Consider the following 26586-nt stretch of genomic DNA (forward strand, 5'->3'; position numbering starts at 1 on the left):
TGTCCCTTTTGGCCAGTTCTGATCCTTCTTCCCCTCCCCCATACGTTTACAGGTTTATTTTGCTGTAATAATTGCAGATGCTGAAATAAGGAAGGTTCCATTTTTAGACAGTCCAGGGGTATATAATCACATTCAAGCATATGGCTTTAACAAACTAATTTATTTTTAAAGCATAAATTATAGCTGTGCTCACTATCTGGAAAATGTACAGTTAAAATGATTTATTCTGTAATAAACATATGAACAGTGTAGTAGTTATCTTGTATGCGATGGGAGTATTGTCTGGGGAGTAGCTGCAGCAGCAGAGCTACTGTTTGCTCTGCAGTTCTCTGCTGACCTGCTTATTAGATGACGTTCTTATTAAAGAAGATGAATTTATACGAGAGGTGTTTAGGGGACTGCTGTCATTAAGGGTCTGTCAGCACTTTTGTTTAAAATGTTTTATGAATACATGAAAACCTTATTTTAAGCAGCTGCTGATCCTTGATCAGTAATGGGCAGAATACAACTTTATATGATCAAAATCATACATTTCATTTGTAATTTTACATAATAAATTGTTACAAATAAAACTAGGGAAAAAATAAATGTGTTAGAATACATCTGTTTTATTCTTAATTAAAAAATTGTACTTCCCAACTATGCATCATTTTACAGGTTACAGTATTTTTAGATGTAATAGCAGAGGGGAAGTGAAATGTTTCAGCAAAATGCAATGTTTTGTATTATGACATAATTATTTAGTGAGTTTTTTATTTCTTTTTTTTAATTAGAATGAGTCTATTTTTGCTGAGAGTGAAATCGTTTTCTTAGTACTGTTGTACTGGAAAAAAACCTTGCAATATTGAGAGAAAATTCTTAACTTCTCATGAAATTTAAAATAACAGTCTGTTCTCCCTTAAAATGGGTTGCTCTTTCCTCCTGCTCCCTTCATTAGTCCCTCCTTGAGTTCTGACCTTTTATTTTCCTGCATTAATGCAGCTCTGTCTCTTGACTTCTCATCAACCTCTCACTCTCGTACCCTGCTGAGGCAGATGCTCTTCAGAAGCAAATGCAAGAGTGCATCACAGAGAGGCTACAGCCAAGTATCCACATGTGCTCTGTGAACATCGTTGAAGTGTGATCACAGGTCGGGCTGATCAGAAACTAGAATTCATCATTTGGGCCTTTGTGATATATCTGGAAATTTCCCAAGGAAAGCAATTTTGAAACTTAAAAAAAAAAAGAGAGAGAGAGAGAGAGAAAGCAACCTGTGAGAAAACTGTAGAGATGAGTTCTTAAAACTAGAATTACTGTAGCCTAGCTAGGTTAAGTGTTATGATTTTATGGTAGCTGGAACAATAGTTAGATGAAATGGCTGGCAGTTTCATGTACAGCACAGCTGGGAAGCCTATCAGTAATGCTTAGACACCTTAGGAAATATGTCAGTGGTTTCATCTTAGTAGTGATGTGTTATTTTTTGGTAAGTCAGCATGACTCAGTGTAACTTGCATTGTGCTGACCCTGCTAATATCACAGATGAGCAGATGGTACGGAAGATATTTTGTGCTGATGCCAGGGAAAGGCTACGAGGCCGAAAAGTAAACTTTCGGTGGAAGGTCTTGCGCATGGCGAGCTCACTGGTAACATCTATGGATAAGGTGGTGGGAGCATAGCTTGGATACCGCAGGTGTGCAGGTCTTTTCTGGGGAACAGCAGAGCTGTGCGCCGGGCTGGGCGGGCAGGAGAAGTCCTGCAGAAAGCCTGAGCTGGCAGGCAAGGACCTGACTGGCCAAAACAGTTGGACTTCAAAACTTAGAGAGCCGTGACTGGTGCGTAACAGTGGCAGGATATGAATTACTTCCATCTGCCACCCACAAGTGGGGAAGGAGGACTGCATCCCGGAGGATTACAGGAGATATATATGTGTATATGTATGTATTTTAACCATTGTTTCCCTGCTGTTCTGCATAAAGCTGCAGTTGGGATAGCCACGGGAAAGTGCTGCTGAGTGGGGAATCGTGATGTGCCAGTGGTGTAACTTGGTTTTCCAGGTTTCTGCGTAAGGGTTCAGGTTGCTGCTTTTTGTTAGCAGTGTGCTGCGCTAGAGATCAAAATGTGCTTCTTTTACTGCAGTCAGCTCCTATCAGGGCATGAATATAACATAGAAATGGGCAATTTAATTCATATTAGCACTAGTGTGTAATGGGACAGATTTCTGGAGGTCCCGTCTGAGTAATTCTATATGTGTTTATTCAAAGATCGTTCAAGTGTATGTCAGCATAAAGTTATACCAGGCATACCATATAAATCAGCACAGAAATGTAGAATGTGTCATAATCACTACAGGCCCAATTCGATCACACACACAATTTCAGGAGGAGATTTACTGCTAAAACTATGGGAATTGTAACCCCAGTTTATATATGCTTAGTTATGGCTGTATCTAGCTCCATGTCTTAGATGCTGCAGTGAAAATCTACAAGAAAAACAGACTTTTGAATTCACAGAAGTTTGGATTGAGCAAAAATCCCTTCATGCACAGTATGACCAAAACCTGAGATGCCTAGTAATGACCCTTCTTCTACACCCTGAATGTGCAAGGAGTTCTGTAGCGATCAAATTCACTGCTTTGTAATGAATGTATATGTACTGACTGGGTTAAGGAGTATTAACTGTATCATTTTTATTTTTTTTAAGTGCTTGACCTTGCACATAGTATTCTTAGGCGCAGTGTTGTGTTTCTGAGTCATACTTTGACAAGCGACTGTAGTCAAATTACCCTCTATATTGTAAATGCTTTAATTTGCAACGCTTGCTCTTTTAGCCATATAACATTTTTGTAAATGCCTCAAAGGTGTTGTTTCTCTCTTCGTTGCTGACTTGCTTCATAAACATCTGTACCTCTGAGGACTGTAAGTCAGTTAATCACCTAAGCATGTGGGTTTTGTTTGCTGGAGAGGATGGGAACGGGCATATTAATAGATGAAAACAGAGCTATCTGGATTGCAAATTCATTAGGCTGCAGCTGAAAACTCCTGTTGCACCAGAAATGCTTTTCCTGCTGTGATCAACATATTAAATGAGTTCTAAGTTCAGTACTGAGACTGTACTCTGCAAATTGATTTTTCAGCTTCCTTGCATAACTTATTAATGCACTCATGACAACAGATACACCTCACATGGCATAAATTGAGTGCATCTTGCTTTGTGCATTTTACTGCTTCTTATGCACACATTTTCTTTTGTAGTCAGAATTTCAGTTGGGGAGTTTATACCGTCAGCATTTCCATGCAAATATCTTTCAGGCAGTCTCACATAATGAGATAAAATGAATGCATGCGCACAGAAACTTGACATGATCTGTTGGACGTGGCACAGATTCTAGCAGATGAACAGAGTTATAATCATGGAATGATTATTTTTATTTGGATTTTTCGGTACTCACCTAGGGATGAAAAACTCCTTTCTGAAACTTGAATCTCTGGTAACTTAATGCCTGCTCACATTTGGCCCAGGTCTGCAGTAGTAATAGTAATTGCAAAAATTGGTCCTTTTCTGCAGTGATTTGGAAATGTTTTTCTTCTTGTTGCTCTAGCATTTAGACTTAAGTGAGAAGTACAGTAGCTAATGATTGTTGAATGTTTTTCCTAATGCTAGAGATGCCCATAATTGGAAGGAAATGCAACTGCAAAGCATGTCCTGCTGTAATTGTTTGATGAAAAATAGCGTAGAGTGTTAGAAGTTGGATGTGGCATGAGATTATTGGACTGCATATGAAGCTGAACACTATAGAGTAAATGTGAGAACATGTAGCACTTTCACCATGATTAATACAGCTTTGTGAAGTCTGATAAATACCTTAACTGAAATAAATATATTGGATTAATTCATCTGAAGGAAGACTTAGTTTAAAATGAAGAAAGGAATTGTGCTAAGGATACAACTATTTATATGACAAATTTGGATGTACAATGGTTTTTGTCTTAAAAGGGAAGTAAGTGACTTTGCGTGCTTCTATGAAAATTAATTCATTGTCCATTTTATTTTTTAAGTGGCATAAAAAATTACCTGAGGAAATAGTACACAGTGTACCTGTGGGGGAAAATGTCTTTTGTGAAAGAAATGTCAGCAACGATTCATATTAAGCTGTTTGCCAGAATTCTGGGAATACTGCGCTTACATCCTCTGATTTCAAATTTTCCTTTAATTTTTTACCATGGAGTCTGTCTATTTACATTTGCAAAGCAAAGACACCAAGTTTTGTCTGCATAAAACTTCTTTAATTGGTTTTGAAACAATAAGGCTGACCATGCAAGCCTTGAAATCTTACTTGTAATGTGAAATAGCTTCTTTATTAGCTCAGTCCCAGAACTAGAACTGGGTTTTCCGTACGGTGCTGGAGCGAGTGGGCTTAGTGGCCATTCCAGCTTGCCTGGACCTCCCCGAGGGGTCTCTGCACCATGTTCTGTTGCAAGGCGTGTGCATGCTGCTAGTCTCTGCTCCTACCGTTCTGCAACCTAATTTGAAATAACAGAGTGTAATTAACTTACCAGTCATCTGCGCTGTGGTCCTGGTGTTGCCAGGGAAAGTGTGGCTTTGAAGCAGTTATTTTTTCCCTTTAGAAACTAAATGATGTAAATGAATAGATTAATAGTCAAAATCAAATTAATTTAATTCCGTTTTTTCCTGAGGCTGTGATTAGGAGGAACTTAAGCAATAAATTACGTCTTGACCAACTTCTAACAAATGGGTTTGAGTCAATAACCTGAAACACAGCTTTAGTTGGGAACATGTTGAAAGGCTCACTCTTATCCCTAATAATGATGTATTTTGACTGGACTGCAGATTCCTTACAGAGTAATCTTGTCCTTTTAATGATAGCATTAGGGAGTAAATAGTTGTATTATGGAAAAAAATAATTTTTTGTAATAAACATACATTCTTCTAAAAATAAAACAAACTGAAACAGAAAACATACAAATAAGCTCAAACTTTTTTTTTCCCCTAGAAATAGATTGTCTTTTAAGATTCAGAGTTAGGCACCCAAAAATGAAGACACCCAAAATTCTTATTTTGAAATCCTTGGCCTCATAAGGCTTTCCAGTACTATAACAAGACTAAGACATATGTGCTACCCATGTAATGAGTATTGGACTCATTGCACTGCTTTGCAGGCTTTATGGGGCTTTCAGTCTCTAAAAATCACATCCACATTTTAAAGGTCTTGTCCAAAGATGTAATTAAATTACATAACCATTTTGGTGGGGTTGACTCACAGTAAGGTGTGCTGTGTAGGAGATATTTAGCCAAATACTTTTATTTTGCTAATGAATAGGTTTGCAACTGTGCAAAGTTCAAGTTCAAAATTGGGTGGCTCATCAAACACAGCTAGTTAGGAGTTCAGACAATGGCCCCTGAAATTTTGGTGAAACTTAAGTGAAACTTTAATGGTCTTTGAGTAGGTAAATATGTATATTTTTAAGCTGAATGTTATGCTTTTGTTTGACTTCATAATGAAGCGTGAGGCAGCTGATCAGACAGGCCCCCGGCCACTTTGTGCAGCCGAGTTGGGTGGAGAGCCTCGTGTCGGGAATGAAAAGGTAAGTCAGGCGCTGTCCAGCTCTTCGCTGACCTGTTTGCTACCCACAAGTTAATTCTGGTTGGGATTTTTACATGACATATGTGGGGGTGACTGTACCTGTCTCTTAAGGATTAGATAGGGCTCATCAAATCACTGTAAAATTAACAATTCTGGTTTACGGCGAAGGCCTTTAGGCTCCAGTGTGACAAGAAGCTCAAAGTCCAGGTGCCCTGGTGTGGGAGAGTCCAGCTGTGCAGTGCAAAACCTTCTACACCTTCAGTAAACTCTGGTTCACTCATAATAATATAAGGCACCATTCCCATAAAATAAATGTTTAATCTTGACAAATATTCATAAGCCTACAGTCATTAGGCTTTTCTGGAATTATTTGTGCTTTTTTGGAATTAACCCTCTAATGATTAATGAAAAAAGATCTTGGCAGTAGTACAGCAGACAGGAATGTCAAGAAATAACCCTGGAGTAAACTGCTTTTTCTATCCTTGATCTTTTTTTTTTTCTTTTTTTTTTTGGATGCTTCCAGGCAACAGAAAGCAGTGCAGGTGCACAATATTGTAATTAAATTTAGCAAGCTTTGCATTGTGAATGACCAGGTGTGTGCTTGGGGAGAAGTTAGACATTCTCATTAAGGTATAGAAGCTCAAATTAAGATAATCCTTTAAATTTCTTGATTTGTCCTTTTTTTCCCCCCAATGAATTAGGCTCCTGTATTGTGGCTTTTTTTTCTTCCCAAACATAAAGCAAAAAGCTCAGGTTCATGCATAACTCAGGAGGGCACGAATGACACTGAGCCAGAGCTTAGTTCTGCTTTACTGATAATAGAGCTGACAGTTGAGAACAAATCTACAGAATGTAACTGCAGATTCTCTAACCATGCTGCATACAGAACATTTGCAATGAAAATTGGCACCTAAATTAAAGTTAAGCATTAGTTTAAGTTCTCAAAAGCAAATTAGGAAGCTAACTAGATCTGTAATTGCAAAAAAATTGTAATTAACAGAAAGCTGGACTTCTTTTTTATTCTTTCCTTTTTTCCCCCCTCTGAAAAGTGATTCTAAATATGCTAACTTTTAATAGCAGGTTTAGTATGTGTTTGTGTAAATGAACAATCAACACGTTTTGCACATTTACAAGTTTTCACTATTTATATAACCATAGAAGCAAGGAGCTCCAGTCATACAGTAGATACAATACAAGCAGAACAGAAACAGGCTTCCCTGCATGCTTCCAATGGGCATAAAAGACAAGAGAGGAAAGACAGGGACTACGAGGATATGGAAAGTATAAAGAAAACTAAACAGGAATAATCTAATATCCAAAATACCGAGGGCATTGATGTGAATATACAATTGTTAAAAACAGGGTGTGGATCCTTTTAATTTCTGTTTTTTAAATAGATTAAGATTTAAGTATGTTAAATAGGCTTAAATTAAGTATTAATTCAATTATTTAAGTATACTAATAAAAAATAAATACATTTTTTCCACTTGTGCAGAACATAATTATCCTTGTGCTGTCTGGTGCTCTTTCCTTGCAAGATCTCTCGTGAAGGGGGAAAAAAAACTATTTGTAGTGCTATTGCTATTATTAAAGGAATAGTAATTCCTTAAGCAAATTAAGGGAATGAATCTAGTGCAACTATTGGAAAAAATCTAGCTGTGATATAAGCCCATGAAGAGATGGACATATATGTCAGTTTTTTAAAATAATGGTATAAAAACAAGAACTTTCCAAATAAAGCTAGCAAAGAAAGTAGGAAGATGACTTGCTTAACTTGGCCTTGCTCTCAGCTGAAATAAATGTAGGGCTGATGTAGCCTTTAATAAAGACTTTAAAAGATAAGAATATAGTTAATGGTAGTTAATACAGTTATATGTAAGTAGGTTTTTCATAACATAACAAAAAAGTCTGAAAGAATTAACATTGGCTGATAAAGGTAAATTGCATGTGGCAGGTACTTAAGATTTTAGATACATTGAACATAATACTGTACAACACTGACTAAAATTTAGTAGCAAACTTTATCATTACATATTAATAGGCTGGATGAGTGACCAATGTCAAAATAGTCAGGAACTGGACGTCATAGTAGGGTTCAATTTTATTCTGTCTTACAAATGATTAAAAAGGGAATATGTAACTTATTTTCTAAAAATAATTAATTTTGATGACACAAAATGTGGATAGAGTGGTATAAGATGAAGACAAGACTGCTTTGGTACTTTCAAGCAAAATTTTGGTATAACCACATATAAATATCTGCCTCTAAAAAAGAGGAGTGTGCGATGTGCAAAATAGGAAGAGAAAGCCTCCCCAGCCCTTCCTCAGTGGCACAGATAAAAAAACAACTCAGTGTCTAGGTGGGCTTTTTTTTGATTGTTTTGTCTTTTAAGTCTGGTATCTTGACAAAAACGATTAGTATAATTCATGATGTCAGAACAGGGAGTAACTGGGAGTTTTTTTGTCTTTGATCTAACTTTCATTTACTCTAATCATAAAACCAGTAGGAGAATATTAAATAAAATTGCCATGCCAGTGTTTAAAATTGTTGTTGAAAATTGGAAAGGAACAGAAGAGAAGGAAAGGAAACCAGAAATGATTTTGAATTTGGGAAAATGTTCAGACATGAGACTCAATTTGTTCAACTTCTCAAAAAAAATATGGTGGTTTCTTGACTCCAGCGTGATAGTATTTTAATGGTGTGAAAATTCTGCGCGCTAGAACCTCTTTAAGCAAGAAGACAGTCTTAACATAAACTAGTGGGTAAAAACTGAAGGCAATACTAGACTCACTTGTTTTCAGATAAGTCTGATTGTCTTTTATTTCTGTACATGCACTGAGGGACATTTGGGATAGTTTGGGCACCAGGGAGATCATGCTCTGCGCTCTTCCTAGCCTGCAAGCTACTGTGGGGCAACTGAGCTTGTCAAGATGAAGGTCCAGCAATCGCTAACATTTTTAACATGGCATCAATTGGCTCTGACCAGCTCATGTCTAAACGTTTCAGCTGGCAGGAACTTTTGTATTAATCACAGTTTTGCCATTACTAGCAGAGCTGCACTTATAACAGCAGTAGATTTTCATTAAAAATGCCCTGAACAGAAGAGGTTTGAAAGAAAAAAGAATTTGGTGCTGGATCACTTTCTAAATTAATCCTCAGTTCACTGCTTGCTTTGTAGGGAACATTTCTTTCATGGCCAAAGAGTCTATTGCCTCACTTTTGGAGGCATTCTAGTCAGGTTTCTTAATTAATCTTTTCTGCCTTAATTTTGTCTCAGAATAATTTATAGGTTTATTTTGGCTTTCTTAGACCTTCTACTGTGTGCTATCTGTGATAACTATTCCTAGCTCAGTGCATCCAATTACATTTCTTTTTGAAAGAAATTGGCACTTAGAAGAATGTTCTTTCAGGGTGCCCATGGTATCAGCGAGGTGCAATCTGACATTCAAATTTAAAAAACATCTTCTCTCACAGTTAACAAAGTAGATGTCCATGTGTTTAATTTTGTTTGTAAAAGCAGTGATTGGCTTTTGAAAATTTTCATTAGATATAATGACTGAACTGTGTTCTTCTTTTTTCCTTTGAGTACTATATATGGATTTACATTTATGGTTGTACTGCAAATTTGAGATAAGTACTTTGACTGTTCCAATGATGAGAGTTACTTCAATTTATTTAAATTACTGAAAGCTGAGTAAAGGGAGATAGAGAAAGTGAACCTCCAAGTTTACGAGGCTTGATTTAATGCTTATTGAAGTTAAAACTTACCCAAAGCATTATGAAGAGATACATACACCTATTCCAGTAAACAGTTTGATTATACATGCAGTGGTGATGAGGTGCACTCCAAAACACAGGATGCACTTGATGCAAGGAACTGAGCTACTAATGATACGTTTGTGAATAATTTGCTAAGTACCTATGAAGGGAACATGACAAAATAATATTTGTATAACATTACAAGAAATATAATGTGTAGATATGTCAGCTAAAATTATTTCACATAGAAAAAAAACATTTTACTCTAACTTCTAGCTGATGAAACACATGTAAACAAGTGAAAAGTAGTTCAATATTTTTAACAAAAATAAGAGTCTTTAAACATTTTGTTGCAGACAGTTTTAGAAATTTATATCAATCTTTGTTTTCTTTTTCTGGGGAAACTCTTCAAAATGTTTCAGTTGAGCAGTTGGTATAAAATAAGTTGTTTTTCTAGACTTCCCAGCACTGATAATTATAAAAAAAGAGAAGAATATCTCAGATCCTTGGAAGAAGAAACCAAAGCTGAACTACAGAATAAATTTAAGTAACCATAGCAGCTAGATTTATATGCCTGGCCTCAGAAGGAATTCCAACCCCCCAAATTAGTCTTCCCACACAGAGCACGGAAATTAATATCCTCTTGCTTTGAGAGTGAGAGGTAACTAAGAGACTGTATGCTGAGCAGGGAGTTCTCTAAAGTCAACCATAAAAACACAATCGGCTATAACTGTACTAGCACATTAAATTTGTCTTGAGTGTACACAAGTCTAAATCACTGGATTGCCCACATTGCCTCTGGGTTGGGTTACACTCTGGATTGGTTACACTCTGGATTAATGGTGGCTTGTTACCTAGCTCTCCAGGTGGAGAGGTGTGAGCGGGAGAAGGGAGGGAGGCTGGGACAGGTGAGCCCACTCCCAAGTCCTGTGGCTAGGATGGCTGTGAGCCATATCCGACTGGTCCAGACTGGCTCATGATCCTCAAAATTACAACAGAACTTATGACCTTGAATATCTTTGGGGTCACAGGATATTTCACTATTTAAACTACTGATGAATGGCAGACTGGATGGATGTGACTGGTTCTCTCCATCAGAACACCGGGGCAGAACATGTTTATATTTAGGCCACCTCGTGTTTGATATTCTCAATTTCAGGACTTGATATTACAGCCAGCCTTCTGAAACACAAAACCTGCCTGTTCTGTGAGTGCCTGACATGTACAGCAAGAGTACCGTGACATCTGTGGTACGTGACTTCCCAGCCTCCAAGCCTAGGGTAGCATTGAAAGGGCACCAGGAGGAGTCCCAAAGCAAGGCTCAGGGATTGTGGCCACCCAGGAGTCTGAAACTGCCAGGGAAACACTTTCCTTCTGTATCGAACCACAAGTACAGCCTATAGGCAGTTTACAGAAGATGCAGATTATAAAGACACATATATTTCTGGAGTTAGCTTGACATTGGCCCAAGAGCAATGTTGTGGTTAGTAGGTTTATGCCAGCATATGGGAGTCCAAAGGATGAAATCACAGAAAGCTCTGACTGAGGCACATGGAGGGGGAGAGGGGTCTCGTGTCATCTGACTTAAGCTTAGATAGGTTCAGTTTGGATACTGATGTCTGAGCTGGTTGCCCAAAATTTCCATTATATTCAAGGATGAAATAGGCACTTTCAGCTAGTAACTCATCTGACGCGGTTTAGATCTTTAGTGTAGGAGAAGATGAATCGCACCCTTGACTTCATCTTTATAAAGGGAGCGCATAAGATGACTAGGCCAGTTGTATATGCGAGAGGCCTACTTTTAACCACATGAATCCTCTCCGTGCTGTCTGGGATAATGGCCAGTTTCTGGTACTGACAGACGGAACAAAAGAACTGGCAGGTACAAAGTACCTAATGCAGTCAGCATTCCCCAGGATAACCATTGTCCCCTTCCTCTGACTGTCTGAAACTGAAATAGAAACCATAATCCCTTATGAGGGGAAACTTGCTCTAATTGGGTAGTGGCAGATACCAGGCATGACAGGCAGGTTAGCAAAAAAACCCCCAGTGTCGCCTGAGCACACTAAGCCAGGGAGGGTAGATCTTTGCTGGCACTAGTAGCCATTGCTTTGCACCCTTCCCTTCTCCTCAAAAAATGGTTAATTAGATATGCCAAAAGTTAAAAAATGACAGCAGGCACACCCACAAGTGCACTCGAGGATCTTATTAATTCACAGGAGGAACACACTAACTATCAAGCTGCAGACTGCACTGAATGGAGATACTCTTTTGCTAAAGCTGCTGTGTAGAAAAGAAGACAAGATTTGCAAAGCTGGAGGAAGATGGCAAGAGGGAACAGGATTGTACCCTAGTGGTTATGCTGTGATTGAGTCCTGTTCCCAAGATTTTGTCAAATTTGCACTGAATAGCTATTTAATGTATAATGCATTAACAATCTTGGGAGCAGAAGCTGGAACTGATAATTGCACACTCTCCGGTTGAAAATCCTATTAGACTGCAGATTCATGCTTTTCCTTTTGTTCTCTTTCTGTCTCTCTGCAGCTTTTCTATTCATTAGTGTGGCTTTAATGAAAAAGAAAGTTATCCCAGCTCCTCTTAAAACCTAATAGATAAGGTCTCTCCTATCATGTGGCAGATATGGGATTGAACACTCTTCAGACCGAAGAACTTAGATTTCTCATTTCCTGAGTAGGAGTGCTGATCAGTAGACTATATCTATATACATGCAACTCCCTCACAGTTCCTATTAGCCAAGAACTGCTTTCTAGAAAGATATGGAGTATACTTTCATTTAGTGAGTATTTGGATCCAGTCAATGCTCTGAATACACCAAGTAGACTCTGGGCTCCTGTCTAGCTCACAGACAGTTCCAGTTTGTTACCAACAACAATGGGAGTGTAGGTCATGTTTTTTAAAAGAGAAAAATACAGGGTTTCTCTGTTATTTTCTGGATATTGCCTGGGCTTTCAGTTGCAGCCTGGCCCCCAGTGGCCTGACATTAAACATTTCTGCTAACCCACAGAAACAGAACTGCAAGAACTGCTAGAGCGCTCAGGTCAGTCAGTGAGACACGTATGCTGAGTCTATGTTTTGCAATCAAGATGTGCCTTGCAGTTTTGATTATCTGGTTATTCATTTTGGAGTATGCTGTGATCACCTCCCTGCCCAGATGCACAAAAGTTGTTATGTTTGGTCTTCTCCTGATGTGGCCATGGGATGTGGCCATTTGGGCTGAGCATTGCTGGTGCACTGCAAGTCAGTTTACTTTGTAGGCTTTCAGTATCTTCCCCATTCTGCGGCCTCGTGAAAGGTTTATTTTCTTATCCCAGATCAGGGCTGGGGCATGTATAAATATCTTGATATTTTAGATCTATACCTAGAACATGTAAATAGAGTGATTGTCTGATTAGACATACCGATTTTGTACGTAATGCAAGGTAAGAACCATTTAACAATTACAGTAGTCCCTATAAGAAAGAAGGACATAGACTGTGGGGTGGTGGTGTATTTCGCTTTGTTTTGGGATTGCTCTGCAGATTGATTTGAATATTGGTGAATGTATATAGCTGATTCTGAAGTCTTATCTTAGACTTAGTTTAAAGGCAGCAATTAAGACACCAAGCAGCACATCTATTTATAAATCATTAGGCTTTATGATCACTGAATACACTGACATCCTTATCACGGGAACTGCTACTGCTTGTAGATGGATTTGTTGCAAAATCGCTGAAAATCCTAAATGATTTTTGGAAAAGTATTTGATATTTCTGGCTAGCCTAAATCACTTCATATTTTCAAAGTGACTGGATTTAACCTTAAGGACTGCAGCAACTGTTTTCTGTAGAACTTGCTGTCATAACTCTCCGTAATTGTTTACCACAGCATAAATCCAAGTTTCTGTTTATTGTTGATATTTTACTTCCCTCACTACAATCCCTCCACCCTTTTTCAAAGGCTAGTAGTATTTCTAGTACTGTTGCTGCAGTTCATAAAATGTGCTTTACAAAACATTTACCTTTGCTTTGCCAGCAGTTACTAATAGTATGTCAGACTCCATTAAATTCTGGATTTATTGATTTAAATGAATGAAGTCTGCTTGGTGTTTTAAGATGTGACTTTAGTTTCAGCTTGATTTTTTTTTCCAATACTTTCTGCATCAATAGTGTTCTTCCATCAATGCTCTGAGAGCATCTGAGAAACGATGTATTACATAAAGATTAAAATCATTGCTGGTCACACCTCTAGAACTTCAGCAAACATTCTGGGGTAAATTCAAGCAGGAAAAAAATGAACTCTAATTGTTGTCTTCTACCAAGAATCTAATTTTCTCCCACAGAAGCACTACAGCTTTCCTTATCTGTGAAACAGTGAGAAGTAAAGCAAAAATAACTCTCACAATGAGGAAGACGTTAACTGTTCCTGGAACAGTTCCATTACACAAAACTTTGGGAGCACTCTACTTCGTTCTGTTCAGAAACCTGTGCCAGATCACATCCATTTCAAAAGGATCACTTCCACTGCATCTTTAGGCGTTGCATTTCCTGCTTCATGTGCTGTAGTTCATAACACTGGGGCTTGTAAACCACCTGGGCAGGTGGTTGCTCTTAAGCCACCAGAAGAAAAGCCCCAGTCTGGCACTTGGGAGTTCAGTGCAAGGCCTGGCGAGACCACAAGAGCTGGAATTGTCACAGTTTGAGGTAAAGCCAGCCCCTGTATCTTGGGGGTTGCAGGTGACCATACCCCTATGCCACTTAGAAAATGAGCGTAGCTGACCAGCGAGTTATATCCATCTTCTGATGGAGAAGGAAGGAAGCTTAACCAGCAGCAGGTAGCTAACACTTGCCATCTTAGCCAACATTAAAACTGGGAGCTGAGAGTGTGAGACCCTGTAGCTGGGTTTGAAGAGCCAATGTGTGTGGCTTGCTATAATAATTTTGCATCCTTTGGGAGATATTTTAGGCAAGAAATTAGATAAATCTTTGTTTAGTTTACTAAATTATTTATAGAAGGAAACTAAAGTGTGTGTTCAATAGCAAGTAACATATAGGGTTCTGTTTCTACATATAATGGGAATGTTTCTCAAATCTTTAGCTATATTTTTATGTAGCTAAAAATGAACTAATGCTCATTTTCTTGCTCTTTAAATTTTAGATGAGCTTAATCTCCTTATAATTTAGCTGCAGATGTACTGCCAAGTTATGCTAAGTTACACTGGGGGCAATTAAATTCACTATAAGTTGAGTTCCTCTTGTTAAAGGTGATCAGAACATCTTTTTTGACAAAAAACTATGTTTTCACCTAGATTAGTTATATTATAAAGCACCTGTTTTCTGCAGAAGGCTGATGTTCCATTCAAAAACAAGTGGATATATGAAAATAGAATGTTTTAATTAAAAAAAAAAGTTGGACAGAAGTGGGATTTCAATTCATAATGCTGCAGTTGATTGATATGCTTGTGGTTGAAATATTGATAGATAGGAGCATAAGACTTCTGGTGGAAAAAAGACATAAGACTTTTGATGGAAAAAGGTAGTTACAAAATGATTCACTATTCACTATTCGCTTCTATACAGCTAGCTGAGAGAAATGAAGGTCCAAAAGAAAGAGGAATATCTTTTAGGCCAATCCAAAGTATTTTCTCAAATATGGGACATTTCCAGCAAAATTTCAGTTCATAATCATCTGAAGTCTCACTGTCAGACTTGGCTTAAGCAGATGGCCTTAATAACAGTAATGGACAGCTGCAATTTGGATGCTTCGTGACTGTGATAACAGGAGCTTTGTTAAGAACGTGTTGTGCTATCGTTCTCTTCAGTGAGCTGGGCTCTTCTCGTGGGATCATATCTCATGCTCAACACGGCCAGGCTTTGCAAGAGGTAGTCCTTGTTCTTGGGAGCGGGCATCACGGGCACTACTACTTCAGGCACTAAGGAGAAGTAATTTGAACATAGGTTTGTGTGTACATCAGATATCTTTAAAATTCTATTGGAGAAAAATATTTATATCCTGATAAATACTATGCAAGTTCCGTATTACACATTTCATCTTGAAAATGAAACATTGGACTTGGTCAACCATATTTGCAAAACTACAACTAAGTTACTTCCCTGAGAAAGACTGGTTGCATAGTTGAGTGTGAAATATGTTACCTGAAGAGCTTATATAACCACTATATGCGTATTTGTAATTATCTAAACAACCTGATATCAACCAGGAACTAAAAATAAAGTGTTGGCTTAGAAGACATATAAATTGGAAATATTATTGAACTTATTTCAGGTATCAGTTTTTGACACAAAGATTATTCCGCTTATTACTGCTGTTCCACTATATGTTTTACTTTATATTGTATATCAAGTTTTTATTTTGTTTTAATGCTTTTTAACTTTGTTTGTTTTTTCTCTTAAAATTTTGTCTTAGTTGGAATGTTAATACACAAATGAGTTATAACCCTGCATTAAATTTAATATCCAGGAAAGCATGCATTTATCTCTTGTGATATTATCAACCTTTCAGATGTACAGAGACTGCCTGATGCGATTACTGTTATTAATAAAGCCCACAGTATGAAGCTGCGTGGACAAACAAACTGTTTCCCAGTGGAAACCCCCTTAATAGATGTTCACCATCCAGTGCCTCAGTTACATGATGTATTTGCTGACAACTAGCTTTTACATATTAACATACATTTTTATTTAACTTTACCTGGAAATATTAGAAGGAGACTTTAGGGAAAACAGCACAGAGACTTTAATTAATACTACTCACGCTGGGACCCAAGCATTGTTTCAGGTTCAAATTAGAGCAGTGCTCACTCAGGCATGCACTGCTAGTGTGTTATAATTATGGACTCATAAAGCAAGGAAAATTTAATGGACAGCATTTCTAAAAATGATGCTGTACTGTGCTCCTGAGTTCCATTACAGCAAGGGGAAGCAATATGGCCTCATGTTTCATCTGTCACTTGCCTTTGCTTCAGACTGCACTGTGCACACGTGCGTGTGTAATATATATATGAAAGAGTTATTTCTTCTTTTTTATGGGTTGATTAAAAGTCATCAAAGGCTAAAAGTTACAAAAGGTATGGAGGTTTCCTGTAGAGGCATGCTCATAAAATAATGAGTATCATTTCAAATCCAATTTAAGGCATGTTTTTTCACAGATTAGGTTTTAAGGTCTTTTAAAAAAGCTTTCAAAAAGAAGGAACTGAATGGTGTTTATTAAGTTGCCTGTTTCATTTATGGACAAGCGTTGCTCTTTCTCTCATTAAAAAGCTATCTGCCTGGCTTAAAAAAAATTCCACTAATTAATATTTTAATTTAAAGAACCAGTGCTGCTGCTATTCTTAAATACTCTTAATCACTCTTCCCTGCACTTATCTTTCATCAGGTTCTTTTTTCCATCTCAAAAACTGCTTTGCAAAAGATGTTCTCAAAAGTCTAGATACGTGTTCATATTCTCGCATTTGGTATTTACTGTAATAAGAAATTTTGCATAGTTTATAAAGCTTTTGTCTCCTGTAACCCCAGGCTTAATGGACTAAAATATTTCCCCAAAAGCCCAACTTACATAAAGAATTTTGTGCATTATAATTTTTACAGATAAGCAGTAGGAGGAATATTGGTTGTGGAAATTGTTACCAAGAGGACTAGTTTTATCACTTTTGTGCTCCCCTTGGTCTGTCATAAGTCAAAATCTGTTGCTTCATAGGAGTACAGAAAAAATGTTAATAATTTTTGTTTCTTTGAAGTAGCTAAAAATTAACAGTAGAAAAAATAATTGAGGTAAAAATTGTTTCATGGAAGTCATAGTAATGTATTTATAAATGTAACAACTGAAACAACAAGAGGGACACATTCTCACTTGTTTGTCATAATGAAGAGTATTTAAATGTTTGACTTTTTTTTTTGTCTTTTGTTCAAATTTTTAAAATAATACCGAACTAACTGGAATCATTCTTTTCTTTTAAAACATTTCCCACGGGAAGTATGCTCATATTCTCTTTGTACGATGGACCTGAGGAAGGCATTGCTGCTATAGAGGTGGGAAACTAAGATTTGTATTTGGTTTGAGTTATCATTTGAGTATGTGAAATTGCTGCATCCAGATGGCTAGTAGTTCCTTCTCCACCTACTTGTTAAAAGAGATGGTCAGACCTTGTATTGGTGATGACTCATTCCTTATTGATAGTTTTACATAGTTATGTGATTCTCTTCCTAACATGCACCTCTTATTTTTGTGTTGTGGAACAAAGATATCTTTCATTAAAAGAATATTTTAATATGAAATTGCAGTTTAATTTCCACCTAAGGATTTCCAGGCATTTTACAAACTTAAATACACCAGGAACTCAACAGCATTTCTTTTAAAAATTTCTTTTAAAAAGTAGATGTTAGATAAGAGATCCAAGGCTGCAAAGAGATCCAAGGCTGCAAAGAGACCTGTATCAAGAATACAGAATGAGTTTTGAAAATTTGTTAATTCCTAATATAAGTCTGTAGAGCACTTAACAGAAAACATGAACAGTTTAGAAAATGAACAAATTTAAAATTCTTGTGGCATGAACTTATAGAACTTTCACTTCTAATGATCAGATTTACATATACAGAGAAGAGGGAGGAGTTAAAAATGGTTTGCTTGGCATTAGAGACCATAAGAAGGAATAGACTCCTTCTCACAACCAGTGTAAAGTCCTAATTATGTAAGTGACCCTATGTGAATATCAATGATTGGATTCAACTAGCATGTCAGGCCTAAAATTTATCTTTTGATAGTTCTGTTGAAATCATTGGAGATACCCCCATGTAAGCAATGTCAAAGCAGAGAGAGATTCTGGCTGTTCAGTGCTACTTAGCCATTTTCGTGCAATGTACTAAAGAGCTTCAAAAGGTCTCATAAGGTAGAAAATTAGAAAAAAAGTGTTTTATAGACATTTTTTTTCAGGAAATAATAAATTTTGTGCACAGAGCTATTTTCATTGCAAGATATGAAGTTCTCAGTTATTCTGAAACAGTTGTCATTGTTCAAACACAATTTGGATATCTCTGCTACCCCACCCTGCACAAAAGACATACCATAATAAAGCAGCCTCTTAAAAATAAGAACTAGGTATTATACAAAATCAGTATTTTGGCACCACCTACCAAATTTTAAATGTATCACAGCAGTAAATCTAGAGTAAAATCCTCAAAGTCTCTTCAAATTGAAACAAACTAAGTTTTTACTAGGTATTGTACAATTACATCCATGTTGTGGAAACTCAATGATCCCCTGCAGTTTATGGCTTCATTTTGAGTGTTCAATCCTGTCTTGTAACTGGAACAAATTTTTTATCCTACCAGTTTTGACTGTTGATGAAAATATTTTTATAAATGACCATCTTGTGGTAAGAGAATTCAAAGCTGTTTGAATGACTTATACTATTGTATGACTCTCTTTTCACTACAGACAAGGTTTGATTTTGATGCATAATTTGTTAGTCACCCAAGTTTGGAGACACTATCTGTAATCATTTTTCAATGCCTACTGAGTAGTTTAAATTCCTCGTTTTACTCTTAATGCCTTATTTTTCCACGTTACAAATCAAAATAAAGTTGAAGTTGCTGTCTTCACTTATTTGACTCGTTCCAGTGGTGGGGCTGTCCTCAAACTGTCTAGAAACAATCCTGTAGGGAGGTTCCCTCTGCAGGAAGTGTTTCCCAGGTGCAAAGAGCTGTTCTAAGTCCCCCATCTTTTCCTAAGTGAATATTTTCTATATGCCAGAAGTCTTTGATAGCTGTCTCCCATTCTAATAACATATGATGTGACCGAGGCGCTTCAGGAATTTGATGCTAAGACCAGTGGAGCAGAAAGTTCAGATGGATTTCCACACCACCTACTGTTACTGTCTGTTGTTGAACTGGAATGTGATTTATTTTTGAACTTTATGGAGCCTTAGAAAGTATGTATATAATTTTACTAAAACTCATACTGTGTAATGGTATGATAGTGCTGACTTATGTTTGTAACCCATCACAATCCCAAACTTTCTCATCAAGAAGGGTCATCCAAGCCAACTATTCTGCATCTTGTATTTGTACAGTTAATTACTTCTGCCCAGGTAGAGTGTCTCACACTTATCTCTGCTGAATCATGTCAGGTTTTTTTATGCCATTTTTTCAATTTTTCAAGACTGGTTTGATTCTAATCTTATTCTCTAGAGGCTTAGAGAAGCTGCAGGCCTTGTGGTGTTTGCAGATAAGTGTCAGATTTAATAAACATTTACTCTGCTCCATCATCTACATGCTTAATGAAGTTACTGAATACTGCCAAACTCAGGACAGAGACCCTTTGCTGACTCCTACTTGATACATCCTTTTTTGACATCCTGTTTTGACAGTTATCCATTGATATGTCTAAATATGGTTTTCTAGTTTTACCCCATTTTAAAGAGGTCTCATCTAGACTCGCTAGTGAAAATGTCATGTGAGACAGTATCGAAAGCCTTTCTAGAGTCATCATAAGACCTCTACTGACTTCTCCTTTAGCACAAGGGTTTTTAGCCTGTCATGAAGGAAATCAACTTAATCTGGAGGTCTATTCCCTAAAAATCCATGTTGGCAAGATTTTTGTAAATCTTTCCTATCTTTAGGGTGCTTTTTATTTTGTCCAGTGTTTTTCTGAGACTTCAGTTTAAACTGAGTAGTCCACATTTCCTTAACTTTTTTTTTTCTTCTCATTCTAAAGAAGGTATTTTGGTTTACTTTTTCCAACCTTCTTGAAGCACACTTAATTCCTATGAGTTCTCTTGAATAAGTATTAAATGGTCTAAATTTTCTTCAGCAGACTTTCTAAGAATGAATTTCATCAGGCCCACCATTTGAAAATAGATAATTTAGCTGCTCACTTACCTAATTTTTCTTCGGTTGAGCTTAAGCTTCTCTTCCCTTTGCTAGTGTGGTGTGATTAATTGCCTGATCACAGTTGTCTTTCTAATGAAAACGGATGGTAAAATAGCTTGGAGGATTTTTCTTGTGATTACCTACTGATAACTGTCCTCCGAGTAACATGCACTTCTCATTATTTTCAATACATTTATTTTTGTGAAAAGCACACCAATTCATGGATTACTATTTTTTTTTCCTCCATTTTTTTTTGGTGCTTAATGCTGCAGAAAATTGTTCAAATATTTTTCAAAGCCTATATGTAGGGTTTTTTTGTCACTCTTCTGTCCTATCAACCACTTTCTGATGGTTCACAAGTGATCTACCAACCATAGATAGAAAGTGTGGAAGATTAAACCATCTGTTTTCTGACACTTTTCATACAATTGCTGTGTCTCTAGAACATGTTCTTTTCACTTGTTCCTTTACGTTGCATGCTATACCTCAATCTTTCTGACCTTCTTCCCCTGCTGTGCTCATGCTAGTTCTTATATTTCTAATTACCAATTGGACTTACTTCCAAAGTGATTTCTTTTGAAGAGCTTGTGATTTATCTACCTGTCAAATCTTGAGGTTTAGTGAAGCTGGTCTTTCCAATATGCATTGTCTTCACATCATCCATTCTCTCTCATGAAGATTTCATGACCTTTGTCATTTCACCATTTTTTGCACCTGCAGTTCCTTTCACAGGTCTTGAAAACCCCTTCTGCTCTGTGAGAACCAGCTGGAGACACGTCCTCTCTATTGTTTTCACAGCCTTTTATATAAATAAACAGCACAGAATGTCCTGCTATATTTTGTTTCAAGCAAAAATTTGGTAGTTCTAGTCTTCTACTTTGTATTCAGTGTTCTTGTCCTTTTCTGGTGTAGTCGATAAAACATGAGAAACCTATTGAAAAAAAGTTGTGTAGTGTACATAAACATACAAACATGTGCCTACACAAATGTATATATCCATCCAAAGTTTAAACAAACTGGAACGAGAATGTTGTTGATGATTTAGTTTAGTTTTGCACTCAGAATTGGTAAACGTTGATACCTGCTTCCCAGTACTGTCACTTGAAGACTATACCTTTTCATTATGTTTAGCCATGGTTTATCATTTACAGAGTTAAACCCAAAGCCCAAGTGTAGTTCTAAAGTGTAAATTGGGTAATTTCATTCTTTTTCTGTTTTAAGACAGCATGTAAAATGAAGCAAAGTGTGCTGTTTTTTTTAGTTCGTGCTACAGTGCAGAAAACTCTGGGCCTTCAAAAAAACTTCCAAGGCAAAAAACACCACACATCCAAAATTATCTTGCTACTTTTATGTCTCTTGAAAGTACTGGAGTATTTTAGACAGGAATGGTGCTCCAGCACACATTCTGATCTATGAACACTGTGTAAGTGGCTTAATAGGTATTAAACATTCAGTTATATTAATATTAACTTTGGTTTTGTTTTAAGATTCTATTCTGTTCTTTTTCTATTGAGATTGTTAGACAGCTTTTCTCTGACAGTTTCCCAGAAATGTCTTGTGTGACATGATCAATATCTTTCACATATGATTCAGTCTCGTAAGATTTACTATGGGAGAAGCATTGTCTTCCTTTGACCTTGGAAACAGCTAATTCATCTTAACTGTTACTTTACCATTTGCTCAAGAAATTATTTATTATAATGATATGACCTATGTCTCGAAATTCTAGAGCAGCCCAAGTCTTGCATGTGCTGAGATGTTACTGCTGATACACATTTCTCAGCACAACTGCAGTGGTACAAATCAAAACCACACATGCAGTTTAATATCAGTGCAAATTATTCTTGAGGGGTTTGTACTTATGCAGCTGTGGAGGAGGTTGAAATCCTAATTTACACAAAGCCTAACATTGCTTCTGCACAGCACAATATGCATAATAACTTTCTGTACACCTCAGTGTCAGCATGGATGTCATATGAGTTTGTGTTTCCCATTTGTGTGTTATTTAACCAGCATTAAAATCAGTCCCTTTAATGTAAAAGAACTGTATCTGATACCTTTGAAAGCTTCTTCTGCTAAGATCTGAACCAAAAGCTGTAAGATACAAGCAGTAAATCTAGCAATTCACAAAAGGAAAACCTGTAGTAGATGTTAGTAATGTACCCGATGTCACTAGAGCAAGAGTTGCTTTTTGGGGGGGTTGTGGACATGGTGGTATACGCGCTGGTTCACTTTGCCTTTGGGTGTTTCAGTCTTTAGTTTGCATTTTCAGTACAATTTCTATACAGCTGAGTGAGTTATAAATTTTGCAATAAAAACTGAGTATTTCCTCTTAAAATATTATAGGACTTCAAGGTTTTGAGAAAGAGACGAAATATTCTGGGATTTTGTTAAAAAAAATTGCAGTTTGCCAACAATTTCACCATTATCCGGCAGACTCGCAGAATAAAAAATAATAAATTTCTATTAAAAGCAGTAATTCACCCAGAGTAGATTATGAAGACAAAACTTGTTTATCTCCAGAATGACCTTGCTCTTCTTCCGTGCTCCTACCCCAACCAGGTACGGTAGGAATGCAATGTTTCAAATATTTTGACATCATCTGTTATGGGTTTTGCTGTAAGCATAAGAGAATTTGAGTTATTGTCTAGTACAGGTGATAACCAAAAGTAATTTTTAGGCCACTGGTATTTCAAAAAATCATTAATATAGGGAAATAAGATAGTTATAGTTTTGTTACAGCTATAGTGAAACCTCTAAGAATTGGCAGACTGAATATCGGACACAAACAATATTCTTACACATAAGATTTCCAACTGTTGTTTTTCAAAATCTGATCTTCTAAATGCATGATCAGTATTTGAAATAATAAAGCATTTCTAATGTGATGATTTTTAGAAAAGATTTTTTTTTCCCCAAAACCTCATGAGCTTCCACTTATATGTTTTTAGTGCCCCAAAGTACACCCCCCAGCAAGGCTGTCAGCTGTGGGACAATATGGCTTGTCTTTAACAATTAGAGGAATTACCATTTTCTATGTAGCACTGATAGAAAGCTTGGTCTTGCATTAGTTTGTTCTTCTGAGCAGAGATTTCTGCCAGAAGACCCTGCGGCTTCACAGCAATATAAACACAACTTGGTGGGCTTTTTTCTTGCATCCTACAGGTGGCAAAGTTCAGGTGGGTTGTGGCCCAATGTGTTTTTTTTTTTTATTTTTCTTGCTTCGCTGCCCTGGGATGCTGCCTGCTGTTTAGCTGTGTGATGGCTTCTGCTGTCCTGTGTTACACAGATGTGGCATCTATAATCTGTATTTTTTTTCTGTGCTGTGACAATGTGTTTAGACTAAATGGTCTTAAGGATTCTGTAGCATATGAAATATGAGCCCACTAATCTGTACCTGTCTTGAGGCCTTTCTTCAAAATAGGCTGAGCAGAAGGTCCATTACTGAAGGAATGGAGCGCAATAATGAGAGATTCTCCCTACTCCAGGTGGGTAGAGAATCTCTAGGATTCTCCCCAGACATCTAGAAAACGTTGCTGAGGGTGCTAAAGTCACTTAGTTACTGCGTTGTTTCCTTTTCCTCTCTAGGTGAAGGGGATGGCCTTAAGGGGGGCCTTAAGTACTCACAGTTTTCTTCCCACTCTTCTAGTGAGATATGGGAGAGAGAGTTAGAAAAAGTAAGGCAAACAGATGTCAAGGTCAGAGGCCTTCCCCCCCCCCCAGCTCTTTGATACTGCTTGCCTATGTTATTTCTATTAGTATATTCCCTGTGTATTAACATATGGATTTATGTGTGTATCTTCTGCATCAGTCGCCAACTACTCTGAATAGCACAACTATGTTTTTGTTGCAGCAAAACTTTTTTTGACTCCTTCATTTTATTTTCTTGTTATCTTGAAGTTCAACACACTTCTGGGATACCAGATGGCCAGGTATCAAATGTGTAAAGTGTGTTATTTCCTTATTCTTCTCTCTGCTACAGCAGTCTGTTTCTGTGTAGTTATGTAAATAGGAGTGGTTGAGATGAAAAGAAGTTGCAACTGATATAAAGCCCAATAAAACTAGGGAGTACTGAATATGCTTGAAAAGTAATAAACTTTTGGCATTCTTAAATTGCTTAGATAGGATTAAATAAAATTGTTGCCTGAAGAGAGTATCCATTAATCGTGTGTGTTTCATGCTCACTATAGTGCGAGGGAGGTTTGGAGGAAGAGGTCTTCCTTGGATGGTAATAACGCTGTTGCAAACAAGCTGGGGTTGTTCAATGTTAATTTGATGGACATAGAAACAGTCCCAACTGTTAAGGAGTTGAAGTGAATTTTAGCCTGAAATTGAAGAATACAGAGGGAGTTCAAATAGTTAACCATGCTGACATGGCCTTGGCAATGGTATGGCTACGGTAAGAAAATATTGTTCTCTTGTGTTGTTTTTAAAACCTTGTGGAGAAATAAAGATAAAGCTACTAACTCCTCACTGTTGCGTCTTATCTAATATCCAGAGTTAACTCTTGTCTAACTAGGGCATGTCTGAATGGCAGGTAGGTATAGGTAAAACATGGGTTTCTGGTGTTTTATAACCTGCTCAGTTCTTTAAACGAAAAGAAGCAGAGCCTTTTTGCAAACACCTTTTAATTAAGCTTGTCTCAGTAAACAAAGCAATATCTTGTTCCAGCTTTGCCGGTTGGTCCATATAGTCAGACCCTTTTGCTTCATTAGGTTAAAGTTTTAGATTTCCTTTTAGATCTTAAGATTCCTCAAGTAAGATAATGTACCATAGAGAAAAATGGATACTGTAACTTTTAAGGTTTTTGATATCTTTATCTTTCCTGAGAAAATATAAAATCCTAAAACATTGGACCTCATATGTTTGAATATCTTATGACTATTGACAATTTTTATGTATATATTTCTAAAGTATTTTAGGTCATCTCAGGGAAGTACTCCTGTAAAATACAGAGTTTTGCTTACACATTCTTGGAGACTGTAGTATGAAGAACTATGGAAATTATTTGTGACCTTGCCTACATTCATTAGTGGATGCAGCAGCAACATTAATCAAAATGTGCTCATTGGAGAATATTCATCTATAGCATACTGCTCCCATAACTCTTCCTGTGTTTTTCCTAGTATCAGCAGGATCTGATGTTTTTAGAGCAGATGCATAATTTCTGCAAATATTTGTAATTTACTTTACATGGTATATATCACGTAAGGGATGCTATTTAGTCTTTAACACATACAACATCCTCTGGTTCTTGTGTGCTTGACTATCAATGTATTTGCATAGTTTTTCAAACACTAGCACAGAAGCTTCATATGATGTATTTAAATGTCTCCCATGCAGGGTTTGGTTGGTGATCTGCCATAAAAGAACAAACATTTGAATCCATGAGAATTACTCTGCAAAAGTGCTGCAGCACAACATCTTGAATCAAATCAATGCATAAATCTTACTGATTTCAAAAAAGGCAAAATTTCTCCCCCCATCTGTCTTCCCCTAACTCTTGTCATGCTTGGCTGTGAGACCTCAAGCATCATTGTCTCTTTGACTCCAGGTACTGATGCTAATGTGCACAGGCTGATAGCTTGTTGCTCCTCATCCTATATGTTTGTTCCAGCATCTCATCCTTGTACTTTAATGTCTTTGACAGAATTTTGGTCTTTTTTCCTGACAAAAGTAGGTCAAGAGTAAGCACATCACTCTCATCATCCACAGCTCGGACTGATGGAAGGAAATTTCTTAGCTTCTCTGTAATATCTTTTTAATCTTATTGTCACCTCTTGCTCTCTGGTTCTTCGCTGAAAAAATTAAATTTTTAATGTAGAGCTATATTTGGAAGGAATATTAACATTTTTTATGTGGGAATTTATTCAGGAAAAAGAAAGGTGCATTTGTTATTCTAGAAAAAATCCTCATGAGGATAGTCTTGTAATAAGAGCTATAGGAAATGTGAATGGAAGGCCATCTGGTCTATGCCTCTACCCCTGAGGATATGTCTGTGCAGATTGGAGTGACTGTTGTGGAAACAGCTTATTCATAAAAGTCATGCTGTGTAGTTTCTCCAAGTATCCTACCTGTTCTTTGACTGTAAGCCTGAGGCCCCTTGTGTGAAACAGCGCGAGGTATGTTATATCTTAGTGGCCATACTGCAACTTCTGTTCCTTTGAAATGTGTATTAAAAAAAAAAAAATCATGCCATGTATGTATGCATTGCATACGCCTCAAATCATGTGTTACGGAAAAGAGTTCAAATGCTATCTTGCACTGTCTAGTATAACCTCAGTCTTTCTTCCACCAGAGGGAGACATAAAGTATTATCGAATCAAAGGAGGAAAGCATCTGGTATGGGAAGACCCTAATTA

At 37.0% G+C, this 26586-nt stretch overlaps 1 protein-coding gene across 1 annotated transcript in view; it reads left to right on the forward strand.

The window, feature by feature from the left end:
• Positions 1–1472: 1472 nt before the first annotated feature.
• The window catches only part of PTPRN2 (protein tyrosine phosphatase receptor type N2), a 586186-nt gene continuing 561072 nt past the window's right edge, over positions 1473–26586 (forward strand). The window contains exons 1-2 of the mRNA XM_067292199.1: positions 1473–1622; positions 5445–5582. Of these exons, the coding sequence (XP_067148300.1) occupies positions 1473–1622; positions 5445–5582 (288 nt within the window). The remainder of the gene's footprint in view (positions 1623–5444; positions 5583–26586) is intronic.

The sequence above is a fragment of the Apteryx mantelli genome, chromosome 2, assembly GCF_036417845.1.
Source record: "Apteryx mantelli isolate bAptMan1 chromosome 2, bAptMan1.hap1, whole genome shotgun sequence".
Classification (NCBI taxonomy): Eukaryota; Metazoa; Chordata; class Aves; order Apterygiformes; family Apterygidae; genus Apteryx; species Apteryx mantelli.